The sequence below is a fragment of the Aplysia californica genome, unplaced genomic scaffold, assembly GCF_000002075.1.
Source record: "Aplysia californica isolate F4 #8 unplaced genomic scaffold, AplCal3.0 scaffold00053, whole genome shotgun sequence".
NCBI classification, from domain to species: Eukaryota; Metazoa; Mollusca; class Gastropoda; order Aplysiida; family Aplysiidae; genus Aplysia; species Aplysia californica.
This window is the reverse complement of record NW_004797323.1, coordinates 459123-474159: the sequence shown is the minus strand read 5'-3', so window position 1 is coordinate 474159 and position 15037 is coordinate 459123. Positions and strand designations below refer to the sequence as shown.

Sequence of the window (15037 nt, the reverse complement as noted above, 5' to 3'; positions counted from 1 at the left end):
GGTTCGACCCTTCTCCAACCTTTATAAAACGTTGAAATCCCTGGTTCAACACATTGTACGTGAGCGGTGTTGAGCAGATAACTAGTACCGCACACGTTCTAGAAAAGACAGGTTCTGCAAGGGTAAGTGTATTACTCTGGGACATGTTGGTGGAGGGGGGCGGTCAAATCTACAAATCAAGACTGAATGCAATATACAAATCAGCGCATTAAAGGGTCAATAAACTGTATGTTTTATCAATTTGTTTTCGGAGGGTGTTCTAAAGCCCCAAGTGAGAAGAGAGTTCCTCTCCAGCCCTGTCGTTTTTTGCTAACCACATGTTTTTACTATTATTCAATATTCACTATTATGAACAATCATACCGTATATACCCAATGGCAATTGACTTTCGAAGCAAATTGAATGTCTTTGTATTTCTTTAATATTTTTTTTTAAGTTGGCTGTTGCAATGAACTCCTCTTCCCTTATTTGAAATCGTTGTAGATTCCAAAAATTGAAGAAAAAAATGCATATTCAGAATGGAAAACATGGAAGATTGCCATAAACAGATCAATACCTCAGAATTGCAACATTTTATCTGCTCAGTATCTAGTTTGGAGAAATTTGACGTCAGGCATTTTGATTTTCACCTTATGTCACGCTTTTTCGATAGTAGTTCTTTGAATTTCTTGATGTCGACTCCGAATAATCTTACGATTTTGATAGAGCGGATAGAACATTTATGAGGCAGCGTGGTGGAATCAGGCTGTCGTCAAAATAATCAAAATGAAGAAACTTGCATTTTTCCTCAGGTTTGTGAATTTTTATAAAATTTTTGTTTTTTGACTCAACACCTTTCATGCCCATTGAAGAACTCATTTCAGTGTGGATTTTTCTGAAAAACGTTGATTTAAGGTACCAAAAAAATGTAAATTTTCAGTTACCATGGGCTCTTAGGCTAAGGAAATAACAATTTTTTTGCGGCCATTTTCTTACTAATGTTACCTCTGAAAACAGGTGACCCCCACCTCCTTCTTTCGCAAATATCTCGACTTGTATTCAAGATAAAAGGATATTTTTTCGTTCAAATAAAGACAAATGAACAAGCTTTAAGATGATACCAATAACACTACATACCCAAAAATTGACGAGAGCCTGATTCCACCACGCTGCCTCACATTTGGTTTCTGACCTCATGGTAGTAGTCACTCAAAACGGCCCTAAATATCAGATAGAACTTAGGTAGCGAGATGGCGACAAACTACTATCAGCATGTCGCAGAAACGTCCTCCACGTCTTCCTAGACGGTTGAAACAGCGCTCTTCCACACATTCTAATAAAGTATTTCGAAATATATTATATGTTCTGCCAGTTATGAACATTTTTTCACACCGAATCAAATGTTTAAATAATTCTAATATTTTCTTGATAAAAATGTTCCAAATACATGTTCAGCTAATTACGAACATGTTTCATACCCAGTCAAACGTTTGCACAATTCAAATATTATTTTCTTGACTTGATCCTTCCTTTATCCATATTTCCTGCAGACGTCCTGGCAAGGCTACATAAGAATTTTGTGACCAAAATCCCACGCCGTACAGTGACATAACATGGAGCTCAACTGTGTGTCTGCGAACATTTTACTGGCAGCAGCACTGATGCTGTCATCAAACGCCTATGTCTTAAACGTAACGACAACGGAGGTAGAAATAGGAAAAACAAAAAATGTGTCGTTAGGATGCTCCAACCCTCACCTCCTACCCGACGTTGCTGAAATCGCCATGGTGAGAATTTTGAAGTGGGAAAACAAGCGATGGAACAGTGTTGCGGAACAGCGTGGTGACGAAACAGTCGTCAAGCAAAACTCCAAGGACATCGTCGTTGAGGCCAGTTTGGGTTCTGGGGATCAAAGCTTCCTGCGGCTGACCTGGCCCGTGGCGACCGTCGACACGGTAGGCAGATACCGCTGTGACGTCATCGCCTTATCTGTCCAGGAGAACGTCATATGGCTGAAGAGTCAGCCGGTTTTCATCAGCCGTAAAGAAGAGATCACTGTCCAGATGCTGAGCCAGATAGTGGAGGAGAACAGGAAGGAATGTGTTCAGCAACTGCTCGCTCAGAAACGTGACGTACTAGAGAATGTGACAGCGACAATTGGCGCTCTTGAAGCGGGTGTCCAGAGAACGTTCAAAGCGCAACGACAGGTGAGAGTCTCTCTCCACTCCAACTATTTCCTACAGCTGTTCACTTGTACAAAGCCCATATTTTCTTGAAATCCTCCTCCTTCTCCTCCTCCTCCTCCTCCTCCTCCTCCTCCTCCTCCTCCTCCTCCTCCTCCTCCTCCTCCTCCTCCTCCTCCTCCTCATCCTCCTCCTCCTCCTCTGTTTCTTCTTCTTCTTCTTCTTCTTCTTCTTCTTCTTCTTCTTCTTCTTCTTCTTCTTCAAATCTATGAACCAAAATTCGCTTAATATACAATTAGGCGTACTAAAGGATCTATAAACTGTATGTGTATGTCGTGTTCTTGAAGAGCATTCTATTTTTTCAAAAATGCAGTTTTTTAATCCCTGGTATTGGCTGCTTGAGTTTGAGGCACATTCTGTCACATTTCAAACTGTAAATCTTTTTTTTTTAAAAGGGGGGGGGGCTACACCCCCAAAGCCCCGATTCGGCTCAACTTTATGGAATTTGAGTTGCAGGCATTTTTAGCTTCCTCAACCTCTCCTACAACTATTTCATCGGAAGAACCCCAAAAAACCGTCTTTTCCCCATACCGGGCATGTTTATCATCACCATTTCCTCTTTAAGTCAATATTTATTTTTTCTTTACCGGCCGTTTTCTCAAAACGCGACTTTTCTCTGTATGTTTTTGAATAGCTCCATCATTTTTCTCCCAATCTTCATGAAATTTTCCCAGAATGAAGAACAAATGAAATACTAAACATTTGTCTGTTGAATATTTGATATTTGGAATAGTTGTTTGTTGGTGGTGTCTTGACTGTGAATTTTCACGGACTTTGTACAAACTTGAACAGTACCTCAGAATTGAAAAACATTCATACAAATTTCTAAAATTCGTTTAGGAAAAAAACACCAGACAAATTTTTAGATCTAATGTTTGTTAACCAGGCATGCAAAAAAGAAATCAATTTCCATGAGCAGTAAGTGCGGTATTTATTAAGTGAGACATGTCAACAAAATCCAATATGGCCGCCGTATTTTTGGAAACGAAAGTTTTCTCTCAATTTTGATTGCGGTTTTTAAGACTCCTTACTATGCTTGTTATAAGTGTGAAATTTGGTAACATTCGGTCTTGTAATAAGCGAGATAGTCTTCAGGTGTAGCCCCCCCCCCCCCCCTCCCCTCTCTTTAAGAAAAGCAAGAATAGATACACAGTATGAGCAATATGTGCCGTCGGTAGTCTAATGTCTAATGGTTAGGCTACCTACTACCTACCGTACTTGTACTCCCGAGAATGCAGGTTTGGGGGATTTGAGCCTCACGCCCGAGGTTGTGTCAACGGGAAGGGAACTTTATACGAATAACCGTCACTTCACCCATGTGGGAATGGGTACCCGGCCATACACAGCGACTGATCTTGACAGTGAGTAAGTGTTTTAGCACCTGTAAAATGACAACTTGCACCGTATGCTTTCCAAGAAGTTGAGATCGTTTTAGAATACTATCAGGTCTGCATGGGTAATAATAACATAGATAGTAAAGCGCCTAGAGCGTGCTGTTGAGCGGGAATCTGCGCTATACAAATGTGTCACAACGATATGGAATCAGGCGCTCGTCAATTTTTGGCTATATGGAGTTATTGGTCTTATCCTAAAGCTTGTTCGTTTGTCTATCTTTCCACGGGATAAGTATCTATCTATTCTTAAATAGAAATCGAGATATTTGGGATTGAGGGAGGTGGGGTCGCCTGGTTTCTGGGGTCAAATTAGTGAGGAAATAGCCCCAAAGTTAAGTGAGTTTCAGAGCCTGAGAGTCCTTTGAAACTGCAAATGTTTATCTCTTGTGCCTTTAATCAACATTTTACAGTAAGATCCATACATAAATGCGTTAAATGGGCATAAAAGGTGTTGAGGCCAAACAAACCCAAAATCCTAGAAAAACTGCAAATCGGGTGGAAAAATGCTTATGTCTTCGATTTCATTATTTTGGCGAGTGCCTGATTTCACCACGATGTCTCACAAATGTTATTTATTTTTATTACAATTGCCAAATCAATTAAAAGGGTTTTTTCTCCTCTGAAGAAGTTTGCTTTTTTGGATCTAGGAGATTTGAACGGTTCGTCGACAATAAATGCATTTGTTCCTCCTGTTATGACAAGTAAACATTTACCCTGGTGCAGCTGAATTCAAGTTTATTCAAAGATGCCCACAGAGGCAAGTGTTAGTTTGAAAACAAATGATTGGAAAATGGCTATTTGAGGTGGAGACAAAAAGAGAATCAAAGCAAACCAAGTAATCTGGCGTCTTGTTAGACGCTATACTCAGCCTTGAACTTCTTCTGGGGGAAGAGGATGAGGAGGAGGAGAAGGAGGAGAAGGAGGAGGAGGATGAGGAGAAGGAGGAGGAGAAGAAGAAGAAGAAGAAGAAGAAGAAGAAGAAGAAGAAGAAGAAGAAGAAGAAAGAAGAATGAAGAAAAAGGAGGACGACGACGACGAGAAGGAGGCGGAGGACTAAAAGGAAGAGGAGGGAAAGTTTGTTTTAAGTGCTTCAACATTATTTTTCTCTAGACAAAGCGGGTAGGCCTACACTTTTAGCTTAGTCGGAATCATGCCTGGCTGGGCGTCGGTAGTCTAGTCGTTAGGTTACCAGACTCGTGATCGTGAGATTTCGGGTTCGGGGTTCGAGCCTCAGCTCGGTCCAACGTTGTGTCCTTGGGAAAGGCACTTAACACGAATTTCCCACTTGGCTCGGTCCTTTCGGAGATGGACGTTAAACTTGGTGGTCCGGCCTCTTAAATAACCTAATAGTGTTGATAGGGGCGTTAAACCTATACTATTTCATTTTTGTCATGCTTGGCTGGTAGTAACAGTACTCGACCTTCTTGAACCCTTGAACACAAGTTCGTTTGCAAGGAGGTTGATCTAGAATCTGGAACATAAAACAAATAAATACATTAGTCAGAAGTAAAAGACCTAGGCTTCTGATCTGTAACAAAGAAAGGTATAGAAGGTCATTTTTACCATCATCTATTAAAATGCTTCCATCTTAACCTTTTTGTATAAGTATACCTACGACCTTAGAGCATGCATCAAAATAACATTGAGTGTGTATCTAGCTTACGATTACTGTTGTTTATATTGCTGCTCATTTCTATTATGCATGTGATTGTAAGCCTACGTGTGTGTTCATGTGTGTGCGCGTGTGAGCGTGTATGTGTGTGTGTGTGTGTGTGTGTGTGTGTGTGTGTGTGTGTGTGTGTGTGTGTGTGTGTGTGTGCACACGAGGTGAAACCCAAACCAATGTGCCAGGATCTGGACAATAAAGATGTATCTTATCGTATCTTATCAAATACGGAGGTCTGACCTATCCATTGGAACACAACTGTAAAACCGGCATTACACGAATAAGATAAATGCGTTGCATCGTACAGATACCAGGCGCTCGTCAAAATAACGAAGAACTCAACAATGTTCTGCCTATTTGGCATTTTGTTTATCGATTTTTAATAATTCCAACCATGTAAAAACATATTTCTGTGTGGATTTTACTGAAAAAAGTTGATGAAAATGAAATACACACAGATGAAAATTTACACTTTTTATTTATATACACTCAAAATTTTGAGGTCGCAAAACTTTGGCGGCCATTTTCTCGCTTTTTCTACCTCTAATACTCGGCGACCCCCACCTCCTTCAAACGTAAACATTTCGACTTCTATTCAATGTAAAGGTGTATTTCTAAAATTAAAAGCAAGACAAATAAACAAGATTATACCAATAACTTCTTATGCCCAAAAAATAACGAGCGCCTTCAACAACACCGGGACCCAAATCACCAAGCTCTATTAAGATGATAAACGTAACACTCTATTATGCCCAATATTTAAGGAGCCTCTGATTCCATGGTGTTGCTCCAGTGACTAACTGAGCTGTGAGTTTGAAACGAGTTTCGAGAGCAGATTGAAGAGCGAGCTAGAGGTGAGAATATATACCGAGCTACAGTCGAGCCTGTCTGAATGAATCGGCCACCTGTGTCAGACGATGATCTGAAAATAAAATGGTATGTATAGGTTTAACGCCCCTACCAACACTATTAGGTTACTTAAGAGGCGGGACTTTCGAGTTTAACGTCCATCTCCGAAAGGACCAAGCCAAATGGGAAATTTGTGTGAAGTGCCTTTTCATAGGACACAACGTTGGTCCGAGCTGAAGCTCGAACCCCCGAACCCGAAATCTCACGATTACGTGTCTGGTAGCCAAACCACTAGGCTACCAACGCTACTCGACAATGATACAGACACATGGCCACTTCCCGCTTCCTACTTGTGAGGGGGGTTTTTCTTGTATTATAACGACACTTTGTAAGACGGTCACCTGTCCGTGCTTGAAGCAGGTGTCCAGAGAAAGTTCAACACGCTACAACAGGTGAGAGTCTCTCTCAAACCATTTCCTCAATTTCATGTTGTTGGGGTTTTTTTCTTTTACAGGTCCTGAACGACACGGTCGCAGAGAGCAAGAGAGAACGACTTAGTGAACTACGCTTGCAGAGAACGGACATTCTGCAGAATGTGACTGCAGCGGCAGAGAAGAAAAAACGAGAGTGGGTTCAACAACTGTCCACTCAGAAGCAAGACATTTTGAGAAATGTAACAACGATTGTGGAGGCTCTGGAAACGAGTTTCGAGAGCAGATTGAAGAGCGAGCTAGAGGTGAGAATATATACCGAGCTACAGTCGAGCCTGTCTGAATGAAACGGACACCTGTGTCAGACAATGATCTGAAAGTAAAATGGAATATATAGGTTTAACGCTCCTATCAACACTATTAGATTATTTAAGAAGCGGGACCTTTGAGTTTAACGTCCATCTCCGAAAGGACCAAGCCAAAAGGGAAATTCGTGTGAAATGCCTTTCCCAAGGACACAACGTTGGACCGAGCTGAGGCTCGAACCCCCGAACCCGAAATCTCACGATTACGTGTCTGGTAGCACAACCACTAGGCTACCAACGCTACTCGACAATGATCTGATACACACACATGGCCACTTCCCGCTTCCAACTTGTGAGGGTTTTTTTCTTGTGTTATAATGACGCTGTGTGGTTTCTCAGGAGACTGCTAAGAGTATCGTGGAAGGAAAAGAAATCAAATGAGGTAGTGCTTGATGAAGCCCACGTGGGACGCTAAAACAAACAACAAGAAACGACAAAATTAATGTAGTTTTTGGGACACCTGAATTGACATAAGGGTCTTGAACATCTAGCTCTCACTGGAAAAATGGAGGGCAAGCGAGGCAGGGGTAGGCCCAGAACAACATACTTAGGGAACCAAATGGGTGACAGGGAAAGATCAGGGAAACGTAGCTTTTTTGTTAGAGCATCCTAGCAAAGGAATGAATGGAAAACCATGATCGCCGATGTCTGTCGCAGATCTGGCACTGGATGATGATGATAATGACACTGTGTAAGACGATCACCTGTCTAAGGCGGCCACTTTTCGGGTAAAAAATGGATGGTGGTCTTTGGCAATTTCGACCGTACCTGTTCCTATGTTTTGGCGAGTAGACATCTACCAGGGTATTTTGATGTGTAAGGATGGTTAAGTGATAGTGTGCGCACATGTGTCTTTATGTCTCTATGTGCATCTCTCTCTCTCTCTCTCTCTCTCTCTCTCTCTCTCTCTCTCTCGCTCTCTCTCTCTCTCTCTCTCTATGTGTGTGTGTGTGTGTGTGGTGTGTGCGTGTGTGTGTGTGTGTGTGTGTGTGTGTGTGTGTGTGTGTGTGTGTGTGTGCGAGTTTGTGTTCATAATACAATACGTCTCTCTGCATGTCGCTACCTTAACATTACATAAATCTGACATTTTGGGAACGTTTTGAGATGCTCAGACAGTGAAGTCAGAAATCAAAACGGTCTATTTCTTCTATCAAAATCGTCAGATTTTTTTCAGTGGTTACCAAGATATTCAAAGAGCTGCATGAGAAAACGCTAAAACATTTTGTGAAACGCCAAATTTTAACGTCCAATTTTTCAAACCTAGGTACTGGGCAGAAGGAAATTGACAATTGTGAGGTAGCTATGTGCTAATGCGTGTGTACCGATAGATGTGAATAATTTTGTGGGCTTGAATATTGCTTGAATAATCGATAATCGATTTCTGTCATAGCGTGGTGGAATCAGGTGTTTGTCGATTTTTGGACTTGTGGAGTTGTTGATCTCATTTAATAGCTTATTCATTTGCATTGTTTTCAGAGAAAAAAACACCCATGTATCTTGAATAGCAGTCAAGATATTTGCGATTGAAGGAGGTGAGGTCGCCTGGTTCCAGTGTAAAAATTAGCGAGAAAATGGCTGCCGAAATTTGGTAACTTCAATAGCTTGAGAATCCTCGAAAACTGAAAAATCACATATTTTGTTTCTTTGATGAACGTTTTTCAGTAAAATTCGCTTGGAAATGTGTTGTATTATGGACGTAAAAGGTGTTAGGCGGGAAAACAAAAATATTGATAAAAATTGCCAAACTAGCGGAAAAATGCTTTTTTCTTCAATTTCATTATTTGGACGAGAGCCTGATTTCACCATGAAGCCTCACATTTTGTCATTGAAGTTTTTCACGTCTGGTGCATGGAGAAGGGCCCACTTTGGGAGTGGATGCTGTAGAAATATTATTATCATCATCATTATTACTGTTATTATTATTATCATTATCATTATCATTATCATCATTATCATTATCATTATCATCATTATCATTATCATTATTTCCCCTCTACCGTCAGACGTACATAAGTCAGAGAGCAGTCGATACCTCGTTTGTCTGGCCCTGGCCCACCTCCTCCAATCTGGGCACACCCAGGCCCTGAGTGATTGCCTCATCCCTGATTGTCATTCTGACAACTGTCAGTTGTTCTACCTCTTCTTCTTTTTCCACTTGGTATCCAACACCATGTCTAATAGGGCAATCTAATAGGGCAATCTTACAGTATTTCGAAAACATGTCCTAAATATCTCCATCTTCTCTTTGTTTTCACCCTCTCCTTTCTTGTGTGACGTAATTTGAATTCGCACGTCTTACCTCAAAGATAACCTTCTAAGTGTTGAAAAGGTCTGCTAAACCAACACATTTTCTGCTTACTATACCCCTTAGGTGGCATTTAAAACTGCCACGATGAGAAGAAGTATCTTAAAAGAACGAAACAGTCCTTTGCAAAACCAAAGTCAATTTTAGAAAATATTATATTACTATCTGGGTATCCGTTCGATGAACCGACTAAAAAAAATCGATTGTTAAAGCATTGTGGAAACAGTGCTCACTGCTTGTGAACAGAAACCTCACGTGTTCACCGTGACGTCTTAGAAGACGGGCTTTCCTAAAATTAGATCTAAACGAGCTAAAGAAAAACTGAAAATTAAATTACAATGACTTCAGACTCCTTGATATGACTGTATACCTTTCAATGGTTCTGAGCCACCTTAATTTGTTCATATAGATTATGTCTCTGGAATGCTTCACAAAGTACTTTAAGAGAGAGATCAAATCTTTTGATTCATTCAAATGTCAGCTGAAGTCGTTTCTGTTTTTAAATTAATAAGATGAATATTTGGAATAATTTTCTTTAGTCAGAACACGTTTTATGTTACTGTTGTACGTTGTACTGTATTGTAAAGCGCTCAGAGTCTGTGTACTTTAATCGGGGTTGAAGACTATATAAATGTTATTTATTGTTATTATTATTTTATTATTAATATTTATTTTTTTAAAATTATTATTATTATTATTATTATTATTATTATTATTATTATTATTATTATTATTATTATTATTATTATTATTATTATTATTATTATTATTATGTATTAACTGTGGTCAGTATCTGACAGTTACTTGCAGATTTCTGTGCCATCTTATTCAACCAGGAATGCCACCATCGTGACTTCAGTATCCTTACTTCCACAGAAGATTTCATCCAAACAGAAACTCAGAGGGTGGTTGGCGGGTGCTGTGGTGTCTGTTGCTCCTTATCTCCTATCAAACATCTATCGTCCTTGCTTCCCCTCCTTCTTGTTTGTGTATGTTACTCTTTAGAACTAAAATGCTGGAGAGCAGCCTTAGAAACAACCAGGCTTAGAAGTGCCAACGACGAAAGGAAAACAGCGGAAATACAGAGCTTCGATCTACGTCACTGACATGCAGGCACTGCGACAGAATCTGCGCTTCAAACATAGGAAGAATTAGCCATGAAAGAAGCTGCATGAAGACAACTTTGAGACCATCTTAAGCTAAATTTACCATCTGCATAGACGAAAAGAGCCATACATACACTCTTTAGAAGCACCTCTAATCTTCGGCACTTATGTGACCTGAATGTGTTACAGGCACCGTAAAACGCTTACTAAAACTAAAAACGAAACCGAAACCTCTACCAGTGTACCAGTTCTGATAACCATTACTAGTGACTTCACTTCTCAGGTTTGGAAGAAGGACATAAAACAAGACATTCTGAAAAACGTGAAGTCAACAGTGGGGGCTGCGGAAGACTCTTTCGAAAGCAAGTTGGATGCAGTGAAGAAGGGACTTAAGGTGAGAACCTCTCTGAGTGTTTGATATCCCTTATTTCTTTCTTTCTTTCTTTCTTTCTTTCTTTCTTTCTTTCTTTCTTTCTTTCTTTCTTTCTTTCTTTCTTTCTTTCTTTCTTTCTTTCTTTCCTTCTTTCTTCCCTTCTTTCTTGCTTGCTTTCTTGCTTGCTTTTTTGCTTTCCTTCCTTCTTTCTTTCTTCTTTCTTTCTTTCTTTCTTTTTTTCTTTTCGTTGTTCGTCCTCTGCGGGATGTCGCCCTCCATCAACGACCTCCAGTCTGTTTTGTCCCCTGTGTCCAAGTTGTACCCATCTGCTCTTTTATTTCAATGTTGGCCTGCCATCCTCTGTCTGATCTTCCTCTTCACATTTTCCTTGATCTCCATTGTCGGTGATTAACTCTTAGAAGTCAGTATGTCATCTAAATAGACGCTGCAGCATTGCTGTCTGGCTGTTGCTTTTTTGCTTTTTTCCTAATGTTTACCATCTATCATCCGCTTGCTTACACTACGCGTTACATTATAATATATATATATATATATATATATAATTAACATTTTTTTTATAAGTCTTTAACGGCGCTCGCAAGTGCATAAGGTCATATATTATGAGCGGGCCGGACATATTAAACATTTTCAGTAGGTAGGAGATTTTGTTTTTGCTCGGGTGGCGGTCGAAGCCTACTGTCATCGATTTTAGACCACCAAGGGATCTTTAACGTACGCCGCTTGCACACCATACCCCCAAACTTGTTTGCCCTTGTCCGAGAAGGCTAGGTGTAGATCTTTCCTATCAGAAGATCAGGGGTATGGCTGAGAGACAACAGTAAGAAGGGGCCATGGAGTAGCAGAAGAAAGGCTGCTGAAAGAGTAAGGAGCCCAGAGACGGGGCAAAGGAGGTGAGGGTGTGGGGACAGAAAGTGGAGACGAAAGCAGACGACAGAACATTGCTAGAGCGCAGGAAAAGAGGTGAAAGAAGACCATTTTAGAGAAGAAATTTTTTCATCGCTACCCAGACTCGAAACCGGAACCTTTGAATGAGAGGCGAACACTTTAACCTCTATAAAGGCCACGAGAGCCCCCTTATATATTTATATATATATATATATATATAATATAAATATATACATTCGTATAATATACAGTGGGCAGCAAATCATTTGAGTCTTCACGAACAAGAAACTGAATCTAAGACAGAAGCCCGCAAGCGGTGCATGCACACCACAAGCTATGGAAGATCTTAGAGCAGTACGACATCAAGGGACAACTGCTAGACAACATCAGGGCTATCTATGCCAACAGCAGAAGCGCTGTCCGAACTACCAGTTGAACATCGGACTGGTTTCCAGTAACATCCGGAGTGAGACAGGGCTGCAATCTCTCCCCTCTGCTCTTTGTGATCTACATGGACCAGATAACAAAAGAGGCCAATCCAGACCCAGAGGCACTCAACGAACTCATGTTTGCAGACGACCTGGCAATGATTAACAACAAGACTCAGCTACAGGAGCATATATACCAACTAAATGCGAACTGCGAAAAATATGACATGAAGATCAGTATAAGCAAGACCAAAGTCATGACAATTAGCAGGAGACCAGGTAAAGTGGATATCAACATCAATGGATCCCAACTAAAACAAAGCAGAGAATTCAAATACTTGGGCAGCATTTTCACAGAAAATGGATCGAGAGATAGAGACTAGATGCCAAAGAGCCAACGCAGTCAGCTACCAACTGGGCCCTCTCCTGAAACATCCCAATATCCCCATGAGCACCAAGGCGAAGCTCATCAACGCCATTTTCCTTCCAACGCTCACATATCAGTGCCAGACATGGACTCTAACAAAAGCCCTAGAGAGGAAACTGGTCACATGCGAGATGAAATGCTTAAGAAGAGCTGTCAACAAAACAAGAAGAGACAAAATTAAAAATGAAGTCATAAGGGACACCGTGGGAGCAACACTAGTCATACCACACATTGAAAAACAAAAGGTCAAGTGGTTCGGACACCTCACGCGGATGCCCTCTAACCATCCAGCTCTGAGAGCATACAACACTAAATATTCTGGATGGAGAGCCAGAGGAAGACCAAGGCGACGATGGAGTGAATCTGTGGCAGACACCCTTAGAGATCATGGGATGTCCCTCCTACAGGCCACACGACTTGCTGCAGACAGACACCTGTGTCTCCCCGCGACACCCCAGGGTACAAGCGGAAGAAACAAGTAAAAGTAAATAAATGTTCAAATTGTGGCAAACTTTTCTCTGCCAGAATTGGTCTCGTCGGTTACAGCAGAAACCACAAGTAATCAAGGATGTGCTGGAGAGAGAGAGATAGAGAGAGAGAGAGAGAGAGAGAGAGAGAGAGAGAGAGAGCAGAGAGAGAGAGACAGACAGACAGACAGACAGACAGACAGACAGACAGACAGACAGACAGACAGAGACTAGTGAGAGAGACAGAGAAAGAGGATTACTGTAGGAGCTGTGCGCTTCATATGTTCTTTGTATTATTGTACAGCGCATTGAGCACTTCCTTGTGGAAATGAGCTGTATAAATGCAATTTATTATTATTATTATTAATCTTAGCCTTTTGTTCTTCCAATTACTGTCTCGGAAGTCTTTCTTAACGCAACGTGCTAACTAGAGTTACATGCCTTTTTAATAAAAAGGAAAACAAGATTGAGTTGCAAATACCGCTTTCTTGTTGTCAGTTGGAATTGGGCGGCCATCTTATAGACATGTTCCACGCGTCCTGTACAATGTAGGCTGCACTTTCTTCTCTGGTACATTTGTTATTATCATCATCATCATCATCATCATCATCATCATCATCATCATCATCATCATCATCATCATCATCATCATCATCATCATCATCACTATTATCATTACTGTTAGTAGTAGTAGTAGTAGTAGTAGTAGTAGTAGTAGTAGTAGTAGTAGTAGTAGTAGTAGTAGATTTTAGACCACCAAGGGATCTTTAACGTACGCCGCTTGCACACCATACCCCCAAACTTGTTTGCCCTTGTCCGAGAAGGCTAGGTGTAGATCTTTCCTATCAGAAGATCAGGGGTATGGCTGAGAGACAACAGTAAGAAGGGGCCATGGAGTAGCAGAAGAAAGGCTGCTGAAAGAGTAAGGAGCCCAGAGACGGGGCAAAGGAGGTGAGGGTGTGGGGACAGAAAGTGGAGACGAAAGCAGACGACAGAACATTGCTAGAGCGCAGGAAAAGAGGTGAAAGAAGACCATTTTAGAGAAGAAATTTTTTCATCGCTACCCAGACTCGAAACCGGAACCTTTGAATGAGAGGCGAACACTTTAACCTCTATAAAGGCCACGAGAGCCCCCTTATATATTTATATATATATATATATATATAATATAAATATATACATTCGTATAATATACAGTGGGCAGCAAATCATTTGAGTCTTCACGAACAAGAAACTGAATCTAAGACAGAAGCCCGCAAGCGGTGCATGCACACCACAAGCTATGGAAGATCTTAGAGCAGTACGACATCAAGGGACAACTGCTAGACAACATCAGGGCTATCTATGCCAACAGCAGAAGCGCTGTCCGAACTACCAGTTGAACATCGGACTGGTTTCCAGTAACATCCGGAGTGAGACAGGGCTGCAATCTCTCCCCTCTGCTCTTTGTGATCTACATGGACCAGATAACAAAAGAGGCCAATCCAGACCCAGAGGCACTCAACGAACTCATGTTTGCAGACGACCTGGCAATGATTAACAACAAGACTCAGCTACAGGAGCATATATACCAACTAAATGCGAACTGCGAAAAATATGACATGAAGATCAGTATAAGCAAGACCAAAGTCATGACAATTAGCAGGAGACCAGGTAAAGTGGATATCAACATCAATGGATCCCAACTAAAACAAAGCAGAGAATTCAAATACTTGGGCAGCATTTTCACAGAAAATGGATCGAGAGATAGAGACTAGATGCCAAAGAGCCAACGCAGTCAGCTACCAACTGGGCCCTCTCCTGAAACATCCCAATATCCCCATGAGCACCAAGGCGAAGCTCATCAACGCCATTTTCCTTCCAACGCTCACATATCAGTGCCAGACATGGACTCTAACAAAAGCCCTAGAGAGGAAACTGGTCACATGCGAGATGAAATGCTTAAGAAGAGCTGTCAACAAAACAAGAAGAGACAAAATTAAAAATGAAGTCATAAGGGACACCGTGGGAGCAACACTAGTCATACCACACATTGAAAAACAAAAGGTCAAGTGGTTCGGACACCTCACGCGGATGCCCTCTAACCATCCAGCTCTGA

The 15037-nt window shown here is 41.1% G+C and overlaps 1 protein-coding gene across 1 annotated transcript in view; it reads left to right on the top strand.

Annotated features, from left to right (window-relative positions):
- Window positions 1–66: 66 nt before the first annotated feature.
- LOC101851330 (fibrinogen C domain-containing protein 1-A) overlaps window positions 67–15037 on the top strand; it is a 21435-nt gene continuing 6464 nt past the window's right edge. Inside the window, exons 1-4 of the mRNA XM_035968360.1 lie at window positions 67–122; window positions 1530–2186; window positions 6646–6867; window positions 10622–10732. Of these exons, the coding sequence (XP_035824253.1) occupies window positions 1593–2186; window positions 6646–6867; window positions 10622–10732 (927 nt within the window). The 5' untranslated portion in view covers window positions 67–122; window positions 1530–1592. The remainder of the gene's footprint in view (window positions 123–1529; window positions 2187–6645; window positions 6868–10621; window positions 10733–15037) is intronic.